The sequence below is a fragment of the Epinephelus fuscoguttatus genome, linkage group LG5, assembly GCF_011397635.1.
Source record: "Epinephelus fuscoguttatus linkage group LG5, E.fuscoguttatus.final_Chr_v1".
Taxonomy (NCBI): domain Eukaryota; kingdom Metazoa; phylum Chordata; class Actinopteri; order Perciformes; family Serranidae; genus Epinephelus; species Epinephelus fuscoguttatus.
Window position 1 is genome coordinate 42,659,633 of NC_064756.1, and position 26,619 is coordinate 42,686,251.

At 39.6% G+C, this 26,619-nt stretch overlaps 1 protein-coding gene across 6 annotated transcripts in view; it reads right to left on the reverse strand.

Moving 5' to 3' along the window:
* Window positions 1–26,619, reverse strand: part of myo18ab (myosin XVIIIA b) — a 241,528-nt gene that overhangs the window by 30,498 nt on the left and 184,411 nt on the right. For all 6 annotated transcript variants that reach the window (XM_049576736.1, XM_049576735.1, XM_049576734.1 and 3 more), the window contains 6 exons: window positions 26,338–26,430; window positions 17,256–17,366; window positions 13,587–13,691; window positions 10,736–10,882; window positions 8,905–9,018; window positions 855–971 (listed from right to left, as the gene is read on the reverse strand). In XM_049576736.1, coding sequence (XP_049432693.1) covers window positions 855–971; window positions 8,905–9,018; window positions 10,736–10,882; window positions 13,587–13,691; window positions 17,256–17,366; window positions 26,338–26,430 — 687 coding nt within the window. The remainder of the gene's footprint in view (window positions 1–854; window positions 972–8,904; window positions 9,019–10,735; window positions 10,883–13,586; window positions 13,692–17,255; window positions 17,367–26,337; window positions 26,431–26,619) is intronic.

Genomic DNA, 26,619 nt, shown 5'->3' on the forward strand with positions numbered 1-26,619 from the left:
TTGTGGTTCTGCGCATTGACAGCTCTTTTTTATTCTGTTTCTACACAAGTGGCGGGGTCAGATATGAGGCCAAAAATATGTTTTCTTATTTCTAAAGTAAGTAGCATTGCTTCTTTTTATTACATTCATTTGCATTTGTTTCAAAAATTGTCATTACCAAAAACTAAAAAAAGGTTTCAAATAGGTTATATAGGCTGAAGAAAATGTCTGGTCCATCTACACTTCCTGGTTTATATCTGGCCGGGATGAATTAATAGCACTGACATACAGTACTAGTTGTAGAGTTGATCAGTGCTGCACAGGTTGTGTATGTGAATTACTTTAAGGTTCTCTGCTGAGATTCTGATCTCTAGAAGCACTTCACAGCAGTTTTGCTATGAGTGTCTCATACACATACATGAAAGTGTACATGCCTACATGCAAATAATTGGATACACAGTACAATGACCAATGGTATCACTATTTCTCTAATCTACAGGTGGGGTAACACACCAACAAATAGTACGCTGCAATGTGCCAGCAAAGTCAGTCAAGAGAAAGACTGCAAATTTCAGAATGCTGTATATAAAAATGACTTTGCAAATATTTTGAGAGGAAGGAAATATGTTTAACATAATAAAACACCTGTCTTATTCACTGCAACACACATAATGTGCTGCAGTGAATAAGACAGGTGTTTTTGTGTTTCTCTGCAAGTTAGAGCAACTAGAGGGGGTAAAGGTTATACAACACAATTGACAGGCAACCAAATGAAATGCACACGGAAAAGTTACATATTATATCTAAATAATTAAATAATAGTTTAAAGAATAAAGCTGTAAATGGAAGTATTATGAAAGAGGAGAAAAGCAGACCTGAGCCACAGCAGCCTTGTGCTTCTTCATGAGCTCATTGAGGTCCTCCTGGTCTTCCTCCATCCTGGACTGCAGGTCATTCTTCTCTCTCTGCAGACGACTCAGCTGCTCCTCCAGCTGAAGGACAGAAAGCAAATCAGTCTGTAAATAGACAAACCCAGCTGTGCTGGAACTGTGTCAGTTCTGCTACCAAAACCAAAAACAACTCTATTACAGAAAAAAAAAAAAAAAAACTCAGTCCCACAAACAAGATCTGTGCTATAGGGGTCACGGTCTCTTAACACATCTACAGGTCAAATGCTTTTGTACTGTAACACAACTGTAATTTACCTTTTCATTTTTTAATAACATTAATATTTGATAGATTCCAGCAACACCAATCTTGCTCATGCGTCTACAGCTGTAAAAAAAATAACATCTATCAAACATAAAATGTGAGGAGACATAAGCATTAATCACAATGCACTGCCACTTAAAAAAACTTTTTGGAGTCTACCAGTCTGCTGAATGGAACAATATCAGTTCCTACAGCTTTCCAGATTAGAAAACAAAATTTGCTACTCAGAATAAAATTGGCCAAAACTAAACAGGCTGTGAGTGACTCTGATTTATAGTCATGACACTACATTTACAGTTATAGCTGATATAGTAAATGTCTCTGCGTATTAGCAAAGGTAGTGAGCAGCAGCACATAAATAACAAATAATGTGTTGCTGTATACAGTCATTTCAGTTGGGTGCAGCAGTACTGCCGGTGGGGGAAATAATAATTTATTAGAAATAATAAACGTGGTTGTTAAAAGAAGAACAGTTTTAAAGTCACAGAAGCTCATGGGCAAAGATTTGCCCATGGGTTTATCTTTGCTCCACTTGCCCAGCGATTTTCAAACTTATCATGATTTCAGCTTGCAGGTATGCATGAAGGGAGAGATGAAACGCCGGGAAAAAATAAATAAATGTATGTGATGGTAAACAAAACTTCACACATCGACGCACCTTAGAAATACACCATGTTGTAAGCTACGGAAAATAATTTATGCCATAATGTTACATTAAATGAAAGTTTATCCATGTAATATTACTGAAACAATGATTACACACAACAAAATTCCATGACTTTTGCAAAGCATTCAGTGGTTTTTACTAATTCCATGACTTTTCCAGGCCTGGAAAATGTGATTGTGAAATTCCATGACTGTGGGAACCCTGGGCTCTGCAGTAGATGAGTATGCCTTTCTTTGTTTTTGTTTGTTTTGTTTTTCTTTTACCTGATGTGTCACATTCAATGTCACAGGCTGTAAAACAGGTTAGTAAATGTAAAAAGTAGCATGGTGTCCAGTAAAGTCTTACTATGATTACCTCTTTTTTATATTTCTTGCTTATCCTCTCTCTCAAACTTGGTGCCAACTTTGAACAATGCTCTGGTGCTGCTTGGATAGGGATGCACGTTATTTTGTGGCAGCCTGTCTTTGCATCACACAGCAAAGGAGCTTAAATTAACACGTCTGCCTTGGTGTCTTTTTTCCCATCACTGCTGATCAAAGCCAATCGGACTTGGAGCCGATAAATGCCAGTGACCGTTGGAGAGTCATTTGATCCAGAAGTGAAGGCTGACTGTAATCTTTACCATTAAATATAAAAAGCCAGGTGTTAAGTAGTTTTTTTTGTGCAGTGGGAAAGGCACTTCTGTGGCAAATTTGTGTGTGGTCATTTTGTGTCTCTTTGCAGTTCCTGCAGTTCTTAAAAAGATCAGATCTCTTTGTGGTCTTACTCTTTTTGAGACTCTTCCTGGTCGGTACATGTTATATGAGTGACATTTTGCAAATGAAAGCCAGTGGGCTCCCTGACACTTTGGGCCCCTGGGCCAATATGTAATAGGTACATTCAGTAATCCACCCATGATTTTACCACATATAGTAAATCACTTAATAGTGCTAGTGAAAGAACAGCTACTGCGCAAGTCCGGCATGTTAGACCAGTCCTACTGAAGAGAGATCAACAGACAAAAACACATTTCTCAACACTAAGGTAGTTCACTGGAATGCCTTCATTAACAAAACCAGGAACTGACTGCTTCTGAGCATAGACTAAGTACAGAGATAGTTACTGACAGCAGCATATTGTGCCACCATGACAGAAAACTAAATAATTGCTCAGATTCTTCATTTATCCTTTCTTTTATGCTGGAATAAGATATAACACTACACTGTTATAACAGATAGATGGATGAGGGCAAAGATTTTGTGATGCAGCAAGATTAAAAAAAAGATTCAAACACGAAACGTTTTTAGTCAAAACAAGATAATTTGGTATGTACTAATGGCTGGAAACATATATCGTTGCATAAAATCATTTCTTCTGCTCACCTCACACCTTCGGGCACCGTACCATCAAAGTAATATATAACTGAAAGTTAGAAGTAATATATAAAAATATTGGAACATTCCCAAAGCACACTGGTGTATACATTTACATTACCTTTGCATACAAGTAGATAGTCAATCAATACCTTTTCCTTTCACCATCTCCATACATGAAATGTAACTAAATTGTCATAGTCTGGAGCCGTTTGTCTGCATTGTAGGTGTGTCACTCTATGCACAGCAGAGGCTTTCTGAGGAGAGCCCTTATTAGGTCCTACACAGACCTCCTCTTATCACAGGGCCCAACAGGGGTTATTTAAGGTCCCAGTCCTAACTAAGATATCCAATTAGAGGCTAAGAGCTAGCAGCAACTGTGTCGTACCTTCAGCTGAGGGGAGGGACTGTGCTGAAGTAATCCTATTTCTGTAATGACTGGGATAATATACAAAAGAGGGAGAGAGGTTGGTGGTGCAGGGCTATGGATTAATAAATGATGACTAATGTGGCTGTGAGAAAAGGCTAATGAATCCATTTGCACATAGCGAGTAGATGAGGGGAGTCAGGGACAGGCAAAGCCGACACTGTGGCATCTATCTTATTAAGAAACAGTCCAAACAGGATGTAAAATGGACCCAAATCACTGAATCAAAAGACAGCTTCAAAGTATGGTTTTGGACTGAGAGGGTAAGATTTATTTATTCCTCATCTATTTTCATTATTACCACCCACTGCTGAGACATACCAAGGTGTACTTCAGTAACTAAAAATATCCATGTGAAATCTGGGGCAAATTCATTTACATATCACACTTTCCTTTTTTAAATTCACCGTTGGCCTCGCTGAGTGCTGATAAAAGCTTTGAAAGCAGTTCCAGCTCCGCAGCATGGGTAAAATATTGTGATAGACGCTTGGAAAAAAAAAAAAAAAAAGTGACAGTCGAAAGCATCAAACTTTCATTTAACACATTTAACAATAGGCTGTCAGTGCAATCTCAACCCAATTACGTGGCTTGGCTCTTTGGTTTTTTCTCTCAGGCTGCCGTGGCTCTCAGTGAAAAAATAAAGCTGTCGAAAACATGCGAGACAATTTTCTCAAAACACTGCAATTACGGCAATAGAATGGCAGGAGAATGGCAAAAATGGCGGACCATCTGAGAGAAATGTTATTTGCATGATTTTATCTTTGTTGAATTGCAGTGTATGATGTGGCCGGGTGCATCAAAAACAACAACAGCAACAACAACAACAACAACAACAACAACAACAAAAAAACAACTCTATTTATGTAATAACCATTTCCGTCATCAGTTCTCGCAGCCTCTTACTATCGCAGCAGGCTGCATGTGTGCTCCAGAGGTTGTCCTCAAAGACACTTTTTCAAAGCAAACAGCTGGCGGCACGTTCTTATCTCTGAAATATTCCTTTTCCTACCTTCCACTAAGAGGATCATGCATTTTGTGAAAACAATTAAGATGCATTTGCTTTCCGTGGTCTGAATTTTCTGAAGTGGATTTTTTTCTAGACCTGTTCAAACAACCTGACAAAATGATAGCTGAGATGGAGTCATTCATGGTTTGTTAAATAGGGGACAAATCACTCTTTAAGTTAAAGAATACAGGGTTTCAGTTTCTTTTTTAGGGACGGAAGTGGGTGACCAGTGTCTGATACTTACTTAAAGGTTACCTATGGAGTTCTAGAGTGCCCCAGCAATGACTCAAAAATGAGTTAACATTTTAGCAGCTCTGGTTCCGTAATCTTGAAACCAATGGGTTTTTTGAATGAGTTTTTGGTTAGATGCCTGAAATAAGGCCTGTGGTTAACACAAGCGTAATAGACTTTCATGCTTTGTTTGACGACATAAAATCCGTCAGTAAACACTCCACTGTAAATTTTAAAGTTTTTGTGTGTCTTAAAAAAGGTGGTTGCTAACAAGTGGCTACATGAGACTACAGAACATCATCACGCCAACCACAGCATCCAGTAGAGCTGTGGGGTTGACACAAAGCCTTGCCACCATGGTGTGTTTTTTTTATAGCCTAACGTTATCTTTTTACTTCTGGCAATATCATTTAGGCTTCAAAAATCATTAAAGATTCAACGGTCCCTTGCACTTTTGTGCACATTGGGGTTCTGACGGTTTGCCAGTTGACGCATCTTCTGTTTGCTGTGAAAGTCAGAGTCTGCAAGAAGGAATGACATGGTATTTACTGCATGGAGTGGTGGTGCTGAAATGATGTATTACAAATGCTCTACAACTTCTTGTGTTCACTATGTGGTGCTAGACAACTCAGTTATATACCTCATATTGCTGTATATGCATTGCAGACCACATTACGTAAATTTTGTTTAAATCAAATAATACTATCACACAAGGCTTATTTCCTGTTGCCAGTAGGCGGCGTAATGACAATAACACCTAACTAGAAAGTTGACATCTTCAGGGCTGGAGTCTAACAATTTGATTAAACACAACAAAATCCCATGACTTTTCCAAAACTTTTAATGATTTTTACTAATTCCATGAGTTTTCCTGGCCTAAAAATGTCATTGAGAAATTCCACAACCAGGTTTTCCATGACCGTGGGAACCTTGTACGGCTTAAGTTCTTCTTCTTACAGCCATTTTTTATGGTCTCTCTCCAATCTCGCACATGTGCTAGAGTCCTTTGCACATGGTACAACACCAGACGTTGCGCTAGACTTTTTCGTTGCCGGTCATTTTGACCGACAGGGTCATAAAAATCCAGTCATAATCTATTTTTACAGCTCATTTTAATTTTCGTTTTTAAATGATAATAAAGATAGCCTATTCAAAGACATTTAGTTTTCATTCGTTCGTTTTTAATAAATCCAACAAGCAAGTTATAAAGTGTGCATTAACAAGACAGACATCCACACACCCGTGCCATTAGGCTTCGCCCCGGACACACCGGACGGCACTAATGCGGCACTAACGCGTCCGGTGTGTCCAGGGCGCTATGTAGTTATGCCTGTAGGCTCGGTGACACAAAATTAAAATTGTAATGAAGTGATTAGGGTATTGAAAAATGTGCTTGGTTATGCACTGTTGTGTTATTTTAAATTATAAACACGGTATTTTCTCCTCACGTTCCTCAGTGCGTGCTGTTGTTATTTTATTTTGAAAATTGGCCGGATTCTCTCGTCTTTTTTGTGATCCGACTTCCTTTTTGGTACGATCCGCTTGATCCAGCTTGGCAGAAGCGCTCGCGGCTCCCATGAAAAATGCCTCTACTCCGCAGGCGCTCCGCTCTGCTCAGCGGCCTGTGTGGACAGTCAGATAGGTTAACATGGGCGCTGACTGAAAACTGCCTCCGCTGCTGGGCACTGCGCTTCGGTTCCGCGTCCGGTGTGTCCAGGCCGTTATGTCAACAACGCTATATGAAGCAGATGAATGACTTTTTCTCTGCAGTGTGAAAATGGCAGCCACTTAAACCACTGACTGTGCGCTCCACCGCCAAGTGGGTAGGGGTGGTAATTGCAACCGGTCAAAATGACCGACGGCCTTCAGATTTTCCGGTCATTGTTGTAAAAATCCGGTCAGTGACCGAGAATATCCGGTTAACGCGACCCCTGTACAACACCTGCCCTTATATAGTGCTGAGGGGGGTTACCTATGCTAATACTCATGACCAAGTGGGATTCGTCATCCAGCACAGCTGGGAAAGAGCAGATTTGGATGGTGGATGAACATTTGGTGAATCTGAAACTGACTTCTCCTATTTTAAAAATAGAGAAATTTAAGAGAAACTTGCTGCATGAGGCCCAATGTGTCACTTCATCACAGTGCAGTTAGTCCTACTCAATGAGATGCATTGATGATTATAAATGTAGTTTAACACCAAATAAGACAATAATTTATACTGTTGGCACAGTCCATAATTCCCCAATGTTGCTCATTATTTCACTATCTAACTATAAAGCAAGGTATCTCTGTATGTGTGTCCTCTCCATTCCATTCTGATCTACTTCACACTTGGCAGGTGTATTGCTGGGTGACCCAGTGACGGGCGGTGTCAAATTTGGTGCATTCTGGACATGCTCAGTGTTAATAAGCTTTGAATAAACAGGCAAACGGTAATGCTCTGTGCAGCAATGGGGCGGGGCTCTACGTCCACAGCAGGATTTTCCAGGCCGCAGCTCACTGACTGCAGCTCACTTTTGCTGCTGAATGCTGGATAAATTAACAATACAACCGAACACTGTCAACAAGCAAGAGCCAATAGCCTACAAAAACAGCCCTACTCTGCCATTGCAACTCAAACTGTTTTAATCTGCCACATAAACTTATAACACTGACAACTTTACAGCTGGCAAAATATCTCTGCTATTTAAATCCATGATCTACTTTATAACTTTCCTTTTTGGAAACTTTCCTATTTGGAAATGAATATCTCCTCTAAATGTATTTCACTGTTCTTTATAACTGCAAGTAGCCCCAACTTGAGTGTGTTTTTCAGGGGCGGATTAAGTATTTTGGGGCCCCAGGCAAACACCATCTTACTTAACTCTTCACCCTTTCTCTAACTATGAATACTGGTATTTGCAATGGGAGAAGAAGTACTTAAAACTTTTGTTTGTGTGAGCAGTTTTCGAGAAAGCTGCGAGCAGCACTACCACAGGCCAAGCACTCGGCCTGTTCCAAACAGGCATTTTTTAAATGGCACAGCACTGGTTACTAAGAAATCTTTAAGAGCACTTAGGTCTTCTCCAGGTCATTTACTAAATAGGAATCCTTTTGGAAATGAACTGACATCTTCAATGAGTGCACATGTGCAAACTTATTTGGTTTATCTTTCTTTTTAGGGTAAAAGAAAAAGTGAAAAACAAACGAAATGAGAAAATGCAAAGATCATCCTGATACCCTCCTCCATCCTTCCATTTCTCCTCTCCTGGTATCTGTTCCTGACCTACAGCTATGTCAACTCAATTATCTTTACCCTTCACTGTACTGTGGACATAATATTCACCTTTCTAAAACACACAGTCAACCTTTTCAAGGTGCCATGTCTTATTCACATTAGATTCAGCAATATGTTAAAAGCAGTTTTAACAGTCAGTAATTTCTCTTTAACAGGCAGGAGAGAAAGCAAAAGGAGATTAAACCTCACTGACAAAGAGTTAGATTGAGGGTAATGAACAGCAGGAGAGATGTGGGAGAGAAGAAAAGAGGAAAAAAATACACTTTGACCAACACATGGAAGCAGATTGCCATGGGAACAGGGTATAAAGTAAGAAAAGGCATGCCAAAAGGACAGAAAATATAAAGGTCAAAAAAGATTAAGATAGCCTAAGATAAGAAAAAAGAACAGAGCACTTAAGATGTAAAGAAAGAGGTATAGACTGAATAAAGACAAGTGTATATGTTTTTGCAGGAAAACAAAGATCCTACAGCAGAGAACTGGAAAATATGGTAAAAGAAGCAGAAAATGGAGAACATAGGGGCTCCCAAGGAACAGTTTGCCCTCTAACCCCATATCTCTGGCTGAAGGCAATCATTTGACATACAGTATTTACTGCTGCCTAGCTACCACCACAGATGGTGCAGCCATATAAAACCATACCCTAGGTGATCATCACTGATGGTTATTCTAAATGTTGTGACAGAATTATTATTATTTTTTTTTTTTAAATTTAACAACAACTTGCAGGATTTAGAGAGTTCTACTGACCGCCTGTTTTGTTTTGGAGATGTCCTCCATCTGAACGTGCAGATCTTCTATCTCCACCTCCATGGACTTACGAGCTTTAACAGCAGCCGCACAGGTAAACTCGGACTCCTCCAGCTGGAATGGACACAAAAATGGAAGAAAATGTATCAGTTCAGTAATCTCAGAGTAACAAAATGTAGCTAACACCTTAGCTAATGTGTTGTCACAGGTTAGATTGTCAAAATTAAAGTAACAACAGTTTAAATCCCGGAGGAACTACGCTAGCATTAGTGACGGTTGCATCTACTTGTATGCAGTTACCTTATGTTACAGTTCCCTCAAACAATATCACGAAGCGCAATACAAACTATATAAACAAATTATCTATTAAGGGTAGACTAATGATAAAATCTGAAGGTGCTTAGGTGACATTTACCCACCTGAAAGAATAAATGAAAACAAAGGGTGATTTTGCTGGTCTTCAGTAGCTTTACTCTAGGTGTAACTGCCAACTGAAGAACGCAGCGCAAACCAACTCTTTATATACCCAGATTTGCTCTTGTGCCTTTACTCAAATCAGTTATGCTTTAAATTGAATGGGGGGCATCTGTATGGTATCTTTAAAGATACAAAATCGATATCATATGCATAAAATAACGTCACAATTGAGTGGGCAGATACACATAAATGACCTATACAGTGGTGTGAAAAAGTGTTTGCCCCCTTCCTGATTTCTTACTTTTTTGCATGTTTTCCACACTTAAATGTTTCAGATCATCAAACAAATTTAAACATTAGTCAAAGATAACACAAGTAAACACAAAATGCAGTTTTTAAATGAAGGGTTTTATTAATGAGGAAGAAAAATTCCAAAGCTACAGGGCCGTCACTGCTTTCATGGTAGTGCAGTTGGTCGTTCAGGCACCTCTGCTGTTGAATTAGGTCACGCTACTTTTGTGGATTGGATTGTTTTTATTTTCCGCACTTCCCAATTCCGGTATTGACTCTGACTTCTGATTGGTTGAAATGGCCTTTCCGTTAGAAGTTACATCGCCACCTACTGCTTTGGCATGTGTATCATATTTTTTTATCACACCACTCGTGTGGATGAATTTTTTTGGAAACCAGAGCCCGAAAAACTTAGGTTTAAGAATTGATTTTCGCCACAGCTCCCGCACTGAATTCCCCTTGAACTACAAAACTCCCATGTTGCTTTGCAAGCGTACTAGGCTGATGAGTGGAATTTAAGAGACAGGCTAAATGACATGATGTTGCACACTCTTGTACAGTAGGTGGCAGTATGCACCTTTAAATCGTTTGCAATCTGCCAACCGAGAGAAGAAGAAAAAAATGCTTTGCAAGCCGTCATTCCGATTGAGACTGGCCAATAGAGACATGTCTTACAGCTTTCAGTTTAGGCCCCGCCCACCAGGTTCAGCTTTTTACTCGCAAAACTTTTTGACTTGTAAACAAAACTTTAGGATTTGCATTTTTTAATCAATCATTTTTTACTTGGAATAAAACATTTTTGATTGCAATATTGCAATATATTGTAGATACTTGTGTTTTTGTGTTTGTTTTGTTCAAATTGAATCTCAGGGTCCTCTGGTGAGTACACAACAGCATCTAGCCCACTATCAACCTGTGGAGATAAGGAGTTAAAATCAAATACTCAGAAAAAGAACCAGCAGCTGCTGACAGGATGTTGCTGAGCTGTAGATCTGCTGACAGGTCTACAGTATCTTAGACATGACGCATGATTACTGTTGAATAAAACACCATACACTAAGTAGCAATCATGTATGAGTTAAGCCTGTATGTTTAAGTATGTATGTCCATGTTTCTTTTATACCTGGTTTTTGAGCTGGGCGATCTCCCTCTTGCTGGGTGCGTTGTTCTTTATGTGGTCCAACATGATCTGAGCGTCAGCCAGCAGAGCCTTGGTTCTCTTCAGGTCCTTCCTCAAACGCTTTTCAGTCTCTATGTCACCACTTCTCACCTAGGAGACAGGCACAGTTAGGTTTGGTGACTCAACTGACACATCAGGGACTAATCATAAACTCAATCAATTTGACCACTTAAAGGCTCGATCCTTACATTTTGAACTACATACATTTGAGTTTAGTTCACACAAACAATATAAGAGTTTGGCTTATAGATGAAGATACAATCTAAATAATCTAAATGGAAAAGCATTTCTGTATGATTCTGTCAACCCACCAATATTAAAAAATGCAGGATTGCTTCATTGTGTTAATATTGTTAAACAAACCTTAAACAGCATCAGTAAACATTAACTGACATATTGAACATTGGTGTGCGTATAAAAAGGGCTTATTTAATACCTCTATTCACAGTGTTAAAGATGTTTGAAAGGGTTAGATGACTGTCTGCTTGAATAAAAGTGAGTCTGTGAATTTATCTGGAAATAAAAAATAAAATGATCTGGAGACTCCCCTCTCATATTTGAAAAAAAATAATATCATAGTTGGACAAAATAATCTTGACTCAAGGTCAAACACTGAATTTCTGCATAGTTGCTGCAGCTGTAGAAAAAAATCTACGATCACGTTATTTCTACAAAATCAGAATCGGGAATAAAAGATCAGAGGAATTAAATGGTCAGTTTTTTTAATCTATGTTGTTCATTGTTGCTTCCGCTTTCCAATGTATTGTAACCGAGTGTCCTGGGTTCGCCTAGGGTTCATGCAGCTAATGAGCAATAAACGGATAGGAGTCGAGACAACAGGTTCAGTGGCCACTGCTTCTCTCTTTATTCCGAGCAATACAGCCACACCTAACGGCGGAACCTTGTCTACCACAGCCCTACAGCAACTCTGGAGGGACAATTTGTTTACAATTCAGAATTTGTTTACATTTTGTGTTGCTGAACCACCGATAAGCTTTTTGGATACTATTTAAATAAAAACAAACCTTATGGGACAACTTGGATGCATTCTTTTTTGTTTCTTCCTTAATGCTTTGGAAAGTATCAGATCGGACTCAGTATCAGACTCGGTTTCAAAATAAAGGACTCGGTATCGGATCGGATGCAAAAAAAAATGCGATCGGGACATCCCTAGTGAGGTGACCTTTTCTGATCAGTCTGTACGTAACAAAAAGTAAAAAAAATTCTGTTGATGAAGTCTTGGGACTAAAAAGATCTTCATGTTGGGAGATATCAGTACAAGAAAACTCCACTTGGGAAGTCCACGGATGGGTCTGAAATGATCAGAAACTTAATATTCTATAGGCTGTGATCACAAAGACACCTATGTTTTATATTAATTTTTTTTGGACCAGTTTGGTTGCAACAGGCCACACTTCTCCTCTGTTCCCTGAATGTCAACTTAAACATTAGTCTGATCTTTATCAATGCTGATGGCTCTGTAATGGCAGCCGGAAAATATCAGTTAAATATTTCAGTCAGCTTAAATGACTCACTTCAATTACATAAAACGCCAACATCTCCACCCACACACCTCTATGGCAGTAGTGCTCTAGTTTTACAACAAATAACACTACTGAGATCCTGTTACTAATAAGACATGCACAAACCAAATGTGCATTGGAAGTGCTTTGAATACGCAGATGAATTAAACTGATGCACAAACTAAGTCCTGTTGGAAGATGTTGGAAAGTCTGGGGTGACTGACTTCCCCAGATTTCACCATCTAGAGGGAAGAACATACAGCCAGCAGCAGCAGCAGCAGCAGCAACTCACCGTCCGACACCAGCACACCGTGAGGATGGAAACAGAGGGCTCGCCAGGGACGGAGCACCTGCCTCGGCGAGCAAACACGTTGTTTGCCGTCATTTTGACTTGACCAGCGGACTACAAGCCAATTGGCTACAGAGACAGGTGACGTGCTTTATGTTCTAAAACAAGCTGCAAGAAATTTGACACCATCAGCCGTCTTGTGTCAAGCTCCGACTGGTCTGTTCACACTACTGCAGCTTTTCTCTGCAGCGTTCTAAAATGGTTTCATCTCATTGCAAATCTTTGGTTTGAACTGGGCTTTAGGGTCCTGAAAGACAGTCAGCTGTCAGTCACTGTTGGGCCATTGGTGAGCCTCTCTTGCCCTAGTTTTTGCAGTTTGCCCTACACAATTAAAACTAGTCAGCCCTTGTCAGCTTTATTCAGCTGACTCAGCATGTTGAATTGGCGTTGAAGATGGTGGAGCCCGTTGGTGAATGATATCACTCTGACCAGCAGTTCAGTTCAGTGGGGGAGAGGAGAATTTGCAAGCAGAGCAAATAAACAGCTAATGTCAAGAAGGTGTGAAATAAAAACAAAGCCACTGAGTTCTTCAGCAGAAACAATTTGTAATTGTTTGTGTTACTGTTTGCTAGCACATGGTACATAGAATTTGTAGTTTATACATCTGGTTGTGTTGCTAATGTGTTAACTTTTGACTAGCGTCTTGAATCTGTCTTGTTGGTCTTCTGATTTCCCTTTTTGAATGATGAGTACAGAATATCGCTGCCTGCTAGTATGGATGGTATTTCCTAATTGGTTAATTCCTAATTGGCCACTGGCTGCAGTCATTGTAATGAGTTCAAGTGCAACTTTTTGGCTGATGATGCTATCGTCGGCCTTTGTCGCCACTTGTTCTTTGATGCCGGTTTTGTGTATCTGTGCCTTTATATACAGTACACTTTATACACAGTCATTGGTTTCAACAGGAACACAGTGGAGTTACCTTGTCCTGTGCAGACAGAAGCTTTGACTCCAGCTCTCTCTTCTCTTTCAACACCTTCTGCTTCTCATCGTATTCTTCTTCAAGCTGGACTTCCATCTGCTTCAGCTAGATATGCACAAAAATATGAAGAGTGAAGAGTGAATTCATAGTGCTATCTGATCAAACGGGCGTACTTCAAGTAGGGCACATACAGTATGGCAGAGGGCTGATAACCTATGACAATTTATTTAATAACATTATTAATTAGGTCTACAGCCCTCAAAAGCCCTGTTACTGCTCCTTAAGGCTCCACTGTTGCTTTCATGACACAACAATAAAGATGTCTGAGAGCATTTACAACTCACTGATGGTTTGGGATTCTTAAGAGCCTTACTAGTAGTGGCTAGTAATAGAATGACAAAACCTAAAAGTCTATGGCCATGCTGCTAGCTTTGTGAAGAAGTACTTACTGTAATACTGATGTGTAGCATGGCCACCATCTGTATTAGCAAGCTATTATTTGCTAAGCACTGAGCACAAAGTCCAGCTGAGGCTGATGGGAATGTCATTGGTTCTGCAGGGATTTGATCATAGACCAAAGTACTGAACAAACTGAAATCTTGACCTGATGATGGCACTATATGAACCGCTGAGGAGAACAGATGTTTTGTTCCCCACAGGATACGTTGTAATAATATCTGTAAACATTTTGTGCCACTCCATCAAGTAGATGTTGAAATATTTTACAGGATAATTGAAAATTTTGACCTGCAAGCAGCTCTAGCGGAAAAGTCAGAGTATCATAATGTCAGTAGGATTCATCCTCTAGGATCCAACAATGTTTGTACCACATTTCATGGAAATCAATGGAACTATTGTGGTGATACTTCAATTATGCTGGACAGATAGTAGGGCACATTGACCATGGTTGCTGAATAAAAAATCTCATAGTAGTAGATAATAGATCTTATTATGACATTGTTTGTAAAAACATAAGAGATCTAACACTGTCCAGTCTACAGTAGCCTGCATGTTCATATACTCTGGATGCATAATGAGCAAGGTTCTTGTTGAGGCATTGGCCTGACCTAAAATGTACAATTTACACAGACAACACCATAGCGCTGTTTGTATTTGTACAGCATAATCCATCATCAAATACTACGTCACCATGTAAATGTCTCTGTCACACAGTGTAGAGGCAGCGCTCCAGCTTGTGCAAGTGTAGTAAAAGCTAATTATGCGTGGGCTAATGAGGGCTCGACTGGTGGATGGCAGGGATGGGGCAGTTAGCACAGGCACAGCAAAACAAATACAAAAAAGCATCAACAGCAGTAATGGCATCTAAAGTAAAGATGCACACAGATTCCAACAGCAAACCACTCAGTCACTCACTCTGCCACCCACACGTACACCAACACACAAACATTTACTCCACTGTGTACCCACTGTGTTGGTATCATGTGGCAGTTAAGCCACAAATGGAAGCTATTATGCTGACATATGAATGAATGTGACTCAGGAAAAGGTCAAATAATTTACATCTAATTAATCACTTTAATCTAACAAATGCAATTAGAAATACAGTTGGGAATTCTGTGAATGCTGTACTTGTGTGTGCATGCATATAAAATGCAGGGGTGGAATTACCTGTGCTATAATGGCTCACTGTAAATTCTGCATAAAAAACATTTCCACAGCACTAATTCATCGGTATAACAAGACAACATGTGGTACAAACCAGTGTGCTGCTCAAAGTTTCCCCTTTTTTTTTAACACTCCTGCTGTTTTAATTCACTCATTGTTTCCTATTGTTCCCCTTCAGTTGTTATTACTGTTGAGCTACTGGCACTGAAACCTACAGCTGGTAACTTCAAAGAAAACAAGTTTATGTCATATTTCCTGAGACTGTCAGTATATTCTGAAAGTACATTAGACTGATGGTCTGTAAAAAAAAAAAAAAAAAAAAAAAAAAAAAGAAATAAAAAAATCACATCCCTCCTCCTGTTCTTACTGCTTCTAATGTCACTTGATAGAATCGACCATGGCACACCAAAAAAACAACAACAACAAAAAAACAGCCAATCAGAGTGAAGGAGTCATTAAAGGCCTTTGTACACTGAGTCAGTTTTTTTTGTTCTTAAAATAAATATGACTTCAAGTTGTGTCAATCACATTTGCTCGCTGACTCCGAAACTTTCGTCCATTATTAAAGTTTTCGGAACAGGTTCGATTTTCTGCATTTTTCGCATCCGTCATAAGCCTTTAAAGAAATGTTTGACCAAGAATCAGTGAAGAAAATGTGGCAGCGGGATACATCCAAGACAAGGCTAGGAACTGGTCGCACATTGTCCTTTCGTAACTCAGATAGCTCATATTCAGACAGTAATATTCAGGTGGATGATGATGACGAGGAGGAGGAGGATGTGGACTGTACACAGACAGAGAGAGAGAGAGACACTGGAGACAGATCAGAAGGACAGCTCTGTCCCTTCATGCAGCTATGGTGCCATATGCAAGACTCGGGGAGAGACAGTAGTGACAGATAAAAACTGCCAGCAGAGAGAAGCAAGGGAGGGAATGTGTATTTTTATTTTGTCTCATATTGCGAATTTTTGCAACCTACAGAACAAAAAGAAAATGCTTCTGACTCAGTGTGCAAGGTTTTTGTGTGTTGCAAATTTTTTTCGGATGACGGATTTGAAGAACACATCCAAAAAAACTGACTCGGTGTGCAAAGGCCCTTACGCAGCTCTTCTGCTCTTGAACTGCAGCCAAATGTCAAACTAGGCAGTGTTGATCAAAAATGAGTCAAGATTTTGAGACTGTGTCACCTATTTCTTGCCTCAAATGTTTTCAGGAACATATTTTGGTGACTGCTTAGCTGTAAAATGTGAAAGCTTGTGACTGGGCCACTATTTTGGCTATAGTTAACCAAAGTACCAAGCACCAGCCAGATCAACTTTTTCATTTTACAGCTAAACAGTCACTAAAATGACAGCTACGCTAGAGACTCCTTCGCTCTGATTGGTTGTTTTCATTCACATGTGGTAAATATAATAGGAGCTCCATAAGGCATTGCTTTGTGAATATAGTTACACTTTTGGCAAATGTGATAAAAAGTATAAAGGTTACCAACTACAGCTCAAACCCTACATTTCCTGTGTAAGTTTAAAATTAAAAGCTAACAGGAATAAGAGGGACGGTGCCCTTTGTCCTGCTAAAATGCTTTTTATGTGAAATATCTGTGCAGGAAGTGTTGAGTTTAACTGACAGCAGCTTAATAGCCATCAAGCAAGGTACAACTGAAAATGATTCTTGTTTTGGTTGTTCTTAAATATAGGATAAAAACATTATTGCAGGTTTTTGGATCTTAACCCATACTAGAAACTAAAGTCAGGACATCATGGCCTCTCAACTCTCTTTTTTCCCCTTGTAAGTTGCCCTTCAATAAGTATTTGAACAGAGAGCTCCAAAAGTACCTTTGTATTCGGCATTTCACATACTGCACTATTCTTTGCCTTTTGTATCTGTTCTCTCACTGCTAGGCATTACTTTTCTGTGCCTAACAGCACAACTTTTAGCCCTCAAATTAAATCACAATTGCAGAACAAATGCTTACGTGATTGCAAACTTAAATAACAGTATTAAAATGTGTGCATGTACCATACACACAGTGAATGTTCTTACCTTTTTGCTACAGGACTGCCTGATCTCCTCCACCTCATCATCTTTGCTTTCGATCTCCTTGGAATGAGTATGACGTAAACGCTCCATCTCCATCTCCAGACGAAGCTTAGCCTGAAAGAAAAACACAAACATTGTCCAAACTGCTCTCACCTGGCTAAAAGGAACCCTGGGCTGATTTCCAACCTTATTTCCATATATTATTCATAGGCATGCACATGTCCACAGTACTTGCTGTTGTTCTCTGTATTGTTAATAAACTCTGACATCTTCCCATGGTGGAAGAACAACAGGGAGTTAGGCTGAGAAAGCTTTTGCTTTCTATTTCTCTGTCTGGGAGCACACTACAACCGCCTGATTTTTTTATTTTTTATTTATCACACAATACAATATTAGTGTGATTTTAAATGCGCTGTGGCTGTATGCCTCCGCGCACCAGTCAAGTCTCTCTTTCAGTTTACATCCAAGTCTGTGAAAACATGGATGCTTCACACACATGTTCCCCTTAACCACACAGAAGATCTATAAATTCAGTATCTGACAAAATATTTCCCCTTCTGTTCCTGAGATATGATGAATAATGGTCAGAAAAGTGTTTTATGAAGAACATTGTGATGTCACAGTGAATCTGACCTTTGACCTTTTGGATTTGAAATGTCATCACTTCACTATTTTATCCTATTAGACATCTGTGTTAAGTTTTGTCATAATTAGCATATGAATTCCTGGATTATGGCCAAGAACATATTTTGTGAAGTCACATTGACCTTGAACTTTGACCTTTAACCACCAAATCCAATCAGTTTATTCCTCAGTGCAAGTGGACATTTACGTCAAATTTACAGAAATTTCCTCACAATGTTCTTGAGATATCACATACACAAAAATGAGACAAACAAGGTCACAGTGACCTTGACCTTTGACCACCAAAATCTAATCAGTTCATCATTGAGCCCAGGTGAACAATTGTGCCAAATCTGAAGAAATTCCCTTGAGGTGGTTTCAAGATATCATGTTCAAAAGGATGAGATGGATGGCCGGCCACGGCTATCGCCAGTGCTGAGGCATATAATAAAATCATATTTGTGCTTATTTGTTTTTGTTTTACAGATATTTTAATAGTTCACACTGGGTTTGAGAAAATACTTGATAATTTTAGATGTGGTTCAGTATCTCATGGTATATGTACAGTACTTATCAGGGAAATATTATTAGCACAATAAAAATTTCAATCATATTGTCTGGCTCTAATCTGACGTGCAAAAATACTTCCTTAAAAACATTTTTCTTCCATCAGAGTGGAGATCATTTAAGAATATCTTACAAAACCGACAGCATGAATATAGACAGTAATATTACTAGTTACCTCACTCTTCAGGAACCAAACACAAGAACAGTCCGATAATGTTTGAATTAGTAGGAGCCATCATGTGTTGTTGTTGAACATGATGTGTACATGTCCTGTCACACTGTCAGTGAATGTGGAGCTGTGTCTAAGCTGTGTCTGTGTCTGTCTCTAAGCTGGCAAAGTTTTGACCGAAGGCCCAGTGACTCACAGCAAAGTTTAAGAGACATAGCAGGGGTGCTGACACACAGGGTTAAGCAAGGAAAAAACACAGGGTCACTCTGTGAAATACTTCTACCAGGCTTAACTTTTCAGAATTTTACTGTTCACTTTGATAACTTTCCAGAGATGTAAATTCTGTCTCTATGCAGCGTTTTGATTTCTGATAAACATTCAAGCTTGTGCATCTGTTACTCAACTGGACTTCCATATTCCACTATCCTGTCATCTGGACCTTAGACAAGTTTTTTTTTTTTTTTTTAGAGAAGACGCCGAACATGTCTGTAAGAAACTCTTCAACAGCCCCTTTTAGCAAGCTTGTAGATGGTGATTCCCTGGATAAAGTGATTAGTATATCTAGTTTGCTGCCTTCTACTGTATATCAGTGACAGCAGGGGGGCTGAGGTAATTTACTTCCAATGGATCCCAAGTCTACTATGTGTCTGTCTTCTGTATGAACATGAAAGGCCTCTGCAACTTTAAGAATTTTAAAGTACAGAAAGAAACTGATCCTTTGGGAAACATCTTTACTTGCTTTGTTTTAGAGCATCAGGGATTGGACACCTATCTCACGTCTGTGTGTAAATTAGAAAGACGGAGTAAGAATGTGATTAGGCTAGTATAGAAAAAAGACTAAAAGCAGGAGGAAACAGCTGGCATGGCAAAGTCTAAAGTTAAAGAAATACACCTACCAACACCTTAGAAGCTCATTAACTGAAATATTATCTATAGCTTGTTTGGCCATAACAAACAAGAATTTAAAAAAAAAATTACAAATACATTACAAATCCACAAACGCATTTTGTGGTTTTGGGAGTGTGCTCAACCTATTTCTACATTAACATGATGACTCTCCCAAAAAACACAAATTGACATTTTAACATTTATGTTTGTGTGTGGATAAAACAAGTGATATACGTGTTAAATAGTAAGCTTAGGAGAGATTGGTAACTTTATTTTTAAACTCTGGACAAAGTCAGGCTAACTATTTTTTCCTGTCTAGGTCTTCATGCTTAGCTAGGCTGATCACATCCTGATTCCAGCTTTGTTCTAAACATTCAAACATGAGAATAATAATGATCCTTTAATATAACTTTAAAAGATATTGGGCCCTGTGTTACATTCAACATAAAGCAACCCAACATGTAGTGCAACTGTCATGCTAGTTTCAGACTGACACAGTTGTCGTTTTCATGGCCAGCACCCACATTGTGTAACTTGCACCCATCTGTGTGCCCATGAGTGTACAGGTCTTAAATGAGATGTGGTCAGGTGCATTGTAGCTGTATTGCTATTTTCAGGCAACAGAAAGCGTTTGATCCATTGATTAACAAAAATCTGGTCTTAACTCAGAATTGCACAGTATTTTCCTGCTATTAGTTCATTTCAGAATTCAGATAGTAAGAAGCACCTACATAGTTGGGTTCACAACACGAGTACACTCAGAGCAGAGCTGCAGAGCTCCTGTCTGACTCTCCATTAAGAGAGACGCTGGGTCTCATTCATGAAACGTGAACAGAACAAATTTGTGTGTAAACTGTTCGCAGAAGGAAATGTATGTATATTTCAGCATTCACCAATATGTTAGTAGCTCGGATCTTTTCGTAGTACTAACAAAATGTACACCTACTTCTGACTGTTTGTAGTGCTTGTGTAAATAAGATATTGCACAGAAATGTTACTTAATTATTAGACATTACAATTATATTTCATACTGTGATCTGTTGTGTTCACAATACATAGATACCTTTGAAACATTTAAGTTAAACATGCCAAGAGATTAGAATGTAACACATCTGGTTAAATCAGTTGGCATTCGGTAGATTTAAGCTTCAGATCAGAGTTCTTAAAGACGTGAATGGGTTATTCAAATTGACTTAATACAAAACTGGAAAATAGTGTCCTCTGAATAAATAAAATAACAAACCAACGCGCTCCTCTTCTGCCATCTTTATGCACTGCATACTGCAGCACCAAACTGCATGTCATTTTTGTTTAATTTAATTATCAGAGGTGCGATGTGGGGGACGTAAACATTATTTCAAATTGAGTTTTGGTTTAATAAAACTTGTGGACATGGGAAAGTAATTCGGCATCTGTCTCCGCTCACACCAGACAGCTGGGGAACTCGAATCTGTCAGAGTTGGAGGGAGATGGTGTGGTTTTAGTCCAGACTATCTTATTTGTTGTTTAACTTAACAGTGGGTTATTGCCAACATTAGACTGCCTGTATTAATAGTGGTTTTCACAACAGTGACAAATAATGCTAAGGCTTAGGGCAAACTGACGGAGGTTTCTCTGTTGATGCAAGCAGAGAGCTGTGACTGTGAAGAGCTTCCTGTACTGTTGTGTTTTTTTGTGCGTGTACTTGTATGTTTTTTGCATCAAGTTTCATGTCAACTTTTTGGATGGTTCTTACAACAGAGGACACAGAGTTAAAAGCACCCGTTAACTCCTTCCAAGCCTTTGATTTACCTGTCACATAACTGATAACAGAAGACAATAAAATGTTTTTCTCAACCCCACTTCACCTAAAATAACTTCAATGTCAGTGTCTTTGTTTGCTCTGTGTTCATAGGTCGACAGAATGCACCTATCCATGGTAGTTATCACCTCCTTATAGGGTGGTCACTGGCTATTCATGGGTGGGGATGTACGCTAATTGCTGACTGCTAATTGCTAAGAGGGAACGCACTGTCAATTTACAACTGATTGGCATTCAGTAACATACACACCTGCCGATGAACAAATCTGAGTTTTCTGCAGCATTCATGAATCCAGAGTAGGTTTTTAGTGCCAAGGTTTTTTATGTGCAAATCTAATCGCAGATTTACTAACATTCAATGGAAGAGACCTGCTGCGTGCATTTACACACAAGAAGCAGCGTAAATTCTGAAAAGTTTCTGATTTCTCTGCCAAGTTCACTACACTACAGTTTTTAGTTTTGCTGCTTAAATGTCCCATGTTAGTTGCTGCAGTGGCATTATTGCTCTTATTGCATGGAGGCACACCTGGCTACAAAACCGAAGGGCAGATGTCTCTCAGATGAGTGTTATTTCCAAAACACACTTTTGATTAATTGAGGTACTAAATACAAGCCCAATGCCCCTTGTGCTTTACTTTGCACCAAGATTATTTGCCATTAAAGTAGCTAAGTGGAGATGGACACAGCCTAAATGCACATGTACCATGCACTTTAGACCATGTGCTATAAACAGTTTAAATAGGGCTCAATACAGCATATTTTTCAAATTAATTTGAAATATTACACTAGGCCTGTATTTGTGTCATTATAACTGTTATCAGCAGTACACCGGAAGTAGTAACAGTATCTAATGAATTCAGATTTTGAAACGGCCTATAGTGGCCTAACTTCTGCCAGTTGTCTGAGATTATAGATTCAGTACAATATTAGTGTCCGGTATATGATTTGTTACAATCCTTCATTTTGTTTGCACTGTATTTTAGCAACAGGGTGTATGCCCTTTCTCAGTTACCATGTCTTCAAATAAAGAGACACAGGGCTGACAATAGCTGGCAAGGGCTGAACTCAAGGAAACAAGTACAAGTAAAATATTCATAACACACTCAGATCACACCCAGCACAGTGGTGTAATTGTTGAATTTCCGGGACATTTTGTTAGTGTTTGTGTGTTAAATTGAGAAAAAACTGCACTGACTGTGTCATCTTGGTATCAAATAGAGGCCATAGGGAGTGGATGGGATTAAAAACTGGCACAAGTCAATGAAATAATCAGTATACCATCACTTTGGGCTAAATCATTCCTTTAAAGATGCAATAATCAGTGCTTTTTTATAACACCATTAAAACGTGAAACGTGAAACTCTGCAGTTGGTCTCAGTTCTTCAGAGCTTTTTAGCCTCTTTTAGGTCATTGCTTTAGTTTTATAGCACCTTTACGGCACAGTCTCACTGCTGAGGGTTTTTAACAAACAAATTCTGATAAAGCCACTGTACTATACATGCTCTGCAGTGAACAGCACACAGAAACAGAGTCTAGCGGGTGAACACAGGGGAGCCTTTAGCAGCTAAAGAGACACATATTTCCTTCAGGAGCTGGTGGAGACAGAACAGAGCTGAAGGAGAGTGAAAACTGAACTTACATTTATCAGTTGGACACAAAGAACTCCAAATGAATACTAAAGCTGTCTGCTGGATTTGCAAATACTCAGCTGGGTGTTTACTAGTAAGGCTACTTGATGTCTGTCAGTTTATTTTGTGTTCTTCTGCCGCCCACTGGCAAAAGAATAACAAACGCAGCTTTAAAACTGGGTTGATTATTTTCCTGTGATGAGAACAAGGGGCGCCCACATGGAGGTACCAAAAACTGCAGTACACCGAATGGCTGTTTGTTCTCATTCTTCCTCCAGGAGCGTACACAGCACTGTTGAGCCGGCACTTTCGCTGAGCTAAAAGACTACAGTGACTACAACCTTGTCGTAAACATTACAACCCCCTTTCCTTTTCCAGTGGCGGATTACTAACAACGGACAATGAGGCTTCCTATAGAAAACCAATGGGGTAGACAAAATGTCAAATAAATCATCATGGAAACCACAGTTTGCTACTATTTTATGTCAGAACATCACCAAACACCACTGACCACTGAGTTTCATGGCTTTGAAAACGAACGCTTAGGGTAGTTTTAGGACAAGTTCACACATGGCCATAGGCAGCAGTGTTAAAGGGATAGTGCACCCAAAAATGAAAATTCAGCCATTATCTACTCACCCTCATGCTGAGGGAGGCTCTGGTGAAGTTTCAGAGTCCTCACAACACTTGTGGAGATCTGAGGGGGGAGTGGTTAGCAGCACAACTTCACCTAATGGCTGATGGCGCCCCAGATTAAAACGTCCAAGAACACAGAATTGAAACTACCTCTCTGTACACTGTGCTGACGTGTGTGTGCTTGTGCGAGACCGTGAGACATGGGCACCTCCTTCATGTGTGTTCATGTGCTTTCACTGGTCTCGTGCACAAGCTCGCACATGTGAGCGCGGCCCACAGAGAAGCAGTCAGAGCTGCAGGCTACAGTGAGGCTAAAAACAGAGTTCAAATGACGTTTTTCCAAACAACTTTTTATATCGGGGCTTCAGGACACTTGGATCACTACGGACAAGCAGTATGAAGATATTTTGTGGTTTCAATTCTATGTTCTTGGACGTTTTAATCTGGGGCACCGTCAGCCATTAGGTGTGCAGTTGTGCTGCTACCCACTCCCCCCTCGGATCTCCACAAGTGTTATGAGGACTCTAAAACTTCACTAGAGCCTCCCTCGGCATGAAGGTGAGTAGATAATTGCTGAATTTTCATTTTTGGGTGCACTATCCCTTTAAGCCAGGCAGGGGAAAGCCAAATTCTCTGAAAATGAGCAGTCGTCACTATTTTGGTCTTAGCCACTCTTATTTCATCATAAACAACCCAGAAATGAGGCTCAAAGTGCAAAATACCGGACTTCTCCTTTAATTATGTGTTACTTTGGGCTTTAACAAAATATAAACAGGTGAGAAATAAAAAAGTTCACCCCCGGTGCAGTTCTCATGAATGTTAAAATTAGCAATAGAGACCAAAACTATTTTTTTTTTGTACCAGTCTGTAAACATGTTTATTTCTGCTGTAAAGTTGGGCATTTTAACATAGGGGTCTGTGGGGATCGATTTTGCCACTTCTGCATTGGCTTGACTTTTCAGCCTTGGAGATGGTGCTTGGTCAGTCCCCGTAGACCCATGTTAAAATGTCCAACTTAACAGAAATCTTCCACTGAAAAAGGCAAACATATTGATTTATTGAATTGGGACCATGTTTAACAACCACAAAACTATATCACAACATCTGTTTCACACAACTCCTGCAGTATTATCTAGGTCTCATTAGGAGCTTATGTTAGTCACAGAATTAAACCAGCAAGCACCAAAGAATAAAGGGTGAGTGGTTGTAAAATAAAGGTCCACAACATTAGTTAGCTGATGTTGTGCAATGTTAAAATGGTCATACTAATGCAATGTAATGTTAATGCTAGACTCGACTACGTAGGCTACAAGGCAGAGTCAATCACTTGTTCACTCTGTCTGGGTTTGGTTGCGGTAGTGCCATTCATGAATTTTAGTGTTGCCAAGACAGGGGAGCTGTTCCAGTCTTGGCACGGTAGGCTGGTTGTTCACTGAAGCTAGCAAGGTGAGGAATAACATTATAGAGAGTCAGCCAGCTGCCACCACTTCCTGGCCCGGTACCACAGCGGTCAGCCGGCTTACACCTCAGTTGCTTCACTGGTGCATTAGTCGGTGCCTCCAGCTTTCATCCCTGATGCCCAGTACTGCCCTGCCATAGCCAACCTCAAGCAGGACTTGTTTGAAATACTGTTATTTATGAAATAAAGACAAACTGATACTTCTGTACTTCGTGGTGTGGTTGTCATTCTTCAGCTTTGCACGTGGGTTGAATGGGTTTAATTTTAAGGTACCTATAGGCCCCCTATTCCTGGTGAAAACACTCCCTACTGAACTTTATTACATAAGGTTACACCTGCATTTCAGGAGGAATTGTGCAAAGTAGCATAATGTTTTCTGGCACAGACTATATTGAATGTTTTTGATTTGATTTTTTATATGTCTTTTTGTGTGACTTCAGTCAAAACTAAACTAGTTTTATATAGTCTATAATAGCACCATATAGCCTAGCTTCTTAGCCTTAGCTAACTTGGTAGCTTTGAGCTAGGTCATGTTTCAGCAACCAGGCTTCATTTTGCCAAACTCAGCTCCACTCGTGCTCCACCTTTTTGCCCTTTTTTGGATTAGCTAGGAGTTACGCAGAATCAGGCACTGCCAAGATGGTGCAGCTGGGAGCTTCCTACTGAGCTTCAAAAAGGCTCTTCAGAAACCTACGGGCGTCATGGAGACTATTGGTGTGTCTCAAATCACATACTTCCGTTAGTACACTTCTATGTAGTACTGTATACTATGTGCACTATGTACTCATTGGCGTAGTGCGCGAATTTTGACAGGGTAGTGTTGTCTCAAACCAAACACGGCTGTTGTGCACTCACCGGAAATGATGACCGCAAATTAGCTAGTTAGCAAACTAACATAAGCATTTGCGTTATCGTTCGCGGTAACAAATCATTACAAACTGCTAAATTAACCCAATAAACAATAGTATAATGGTGCTTATGCAAAAAACACATATATTTGCACAATACAGCGATGTTCATGGTCGTGCAGTCCTCGGCTGCTATTTCCAGTTTGAAAAGTGGTCCCTCCCCTTCCGCTACGTAGCCAAGATAGCGACCATTGAGGGTGAGAAGTGTCTATAGTTCCACACTCAATTTCTTGACCGTTTTGAGTGCACCATCCAGGTACTCACAGTGCACTGCATTTTCCATACTTATGCAGTTATGCACTCAAAATATTAAATGTAAGTAGTACAGAAGTACGCAATTTGAGACACAGCATAAGTCCATTATTTATACAGTCTATGGATGGGAGCACTGTGATTTGTCTGTACCTGCTCCAACATCTGGATGGTGCCAGCCTGCTCGTCCAGCTCCTCCTCCTGATCCTTCATCTTGGCCTCCATGTCCCGAAGCTGCTTCCTCATCTGAGTGATAATATACAATACAGAAATAGTAATAGAAGGTACATAATATATATATATATATATAAATATAGTAAAATTAAGTAAGCCTGAGCAATATATCAATATTGTGACATGAGACTAGACTTTGTCTTCAATTTTGGATATCTTAACATCATGTGTTGTCTTTTCCTGGTTTTAAAGGCTGCATTA